This window comes from Eimeria mitis, genomic scaffold (assembly GCF_000499745.2).
Source record: "Eimeria mitis Houghton genomic scaffold, Emh_scaff1282, whole genome shotgun sequence".
NCBI lineage: Eukaryota > Apicomplexa > Conoidasida > Eucoccidiorida > Eimeriidae > Eimeria > Eimeria mitis.
The window spans coordinates 1-567 of record NW_013568577.1 but is presented as its reverse complement, the minus strand read 5'-3'; the positions used below and the strand labels follow the sequence as shown (position 1 = coordinate 567).

The following is a 567-nucleotide window of genomic DNA, read 5'->3' as shown; positions in this document are numbered from 1 at the left end:
GGGGGCTGCGCGATTGGCTAGCTAGCGGCCGCAGCAAGCCGCTCGCCAGCGAGGTGCATAGCTAGCTAGCTAGATATCTCTCGAGTAGTGGAGGGAGGCGGGCACTATGTTGTGTTTTTTTTTGTTACGGTTGGAGCTGCTGCTGCTGTCTGCGCTTTGCGGCTCAGGAGCCGCTGCAGCATCTGCAGCAGGAGCAGCAGCAGCAGCAGCAGCAACAACAGCAGCAGCAGCAACAGCAGCAGCAGCAGCAGCAGCAGCAGGAGGAGGCCGACAAGAGCTGCAGCCTGTGCCTGGCGCTGCACCCCTCTGTGGGTCCCCTTCGTCTGCCGCAGCGGAGCGGCTCGTGGCTGCTGCCCCCCTCGCAGCAGCAGCAGCAGCAGCAGCAGCAGCAAGAGCAGCAGCAGCAACAGCAAGAGCAGCAGCAGCAGCAGCAGCTGCAACTGGCTCGCATGTGCTGCATGTCTCGGCCTTCTTCTCCCCTCGAGAACCCCCAGTCAGCTGAGGGGTTCGTGCTGCTGCAGGCAAGAGGCAGCAGCAGCAGCAGCAGCAGCAGCAGCAGCAGCAGCA

General features: G+C 63.5%; 1 protein-coding gene across 1 annotated transcript in view; it reads left to right on the top strand.

Annotated features, from left to right (window-relative positions):
* EMH_0033690 (uncharacterized protein) overlaps window positions 1–502 on the top strand; it is a gene marked incomplete at both ends in the record, with an annotated part of 8549 nt that extends 8047 nt beyond the window's left edge. Inside the window, one exon of the mRNA XM_013494780.1 lies at window positions 137–502. Within this exon, the coding sequence (XP_013350234.1) occupies window positions 137–502 (366 nt within the window). The remainder of the gene's footprint in view (window positions 1–136) is intronic.
* Between the last annotated feature and the right edge of the window lie 65 nt (window positions 503–567).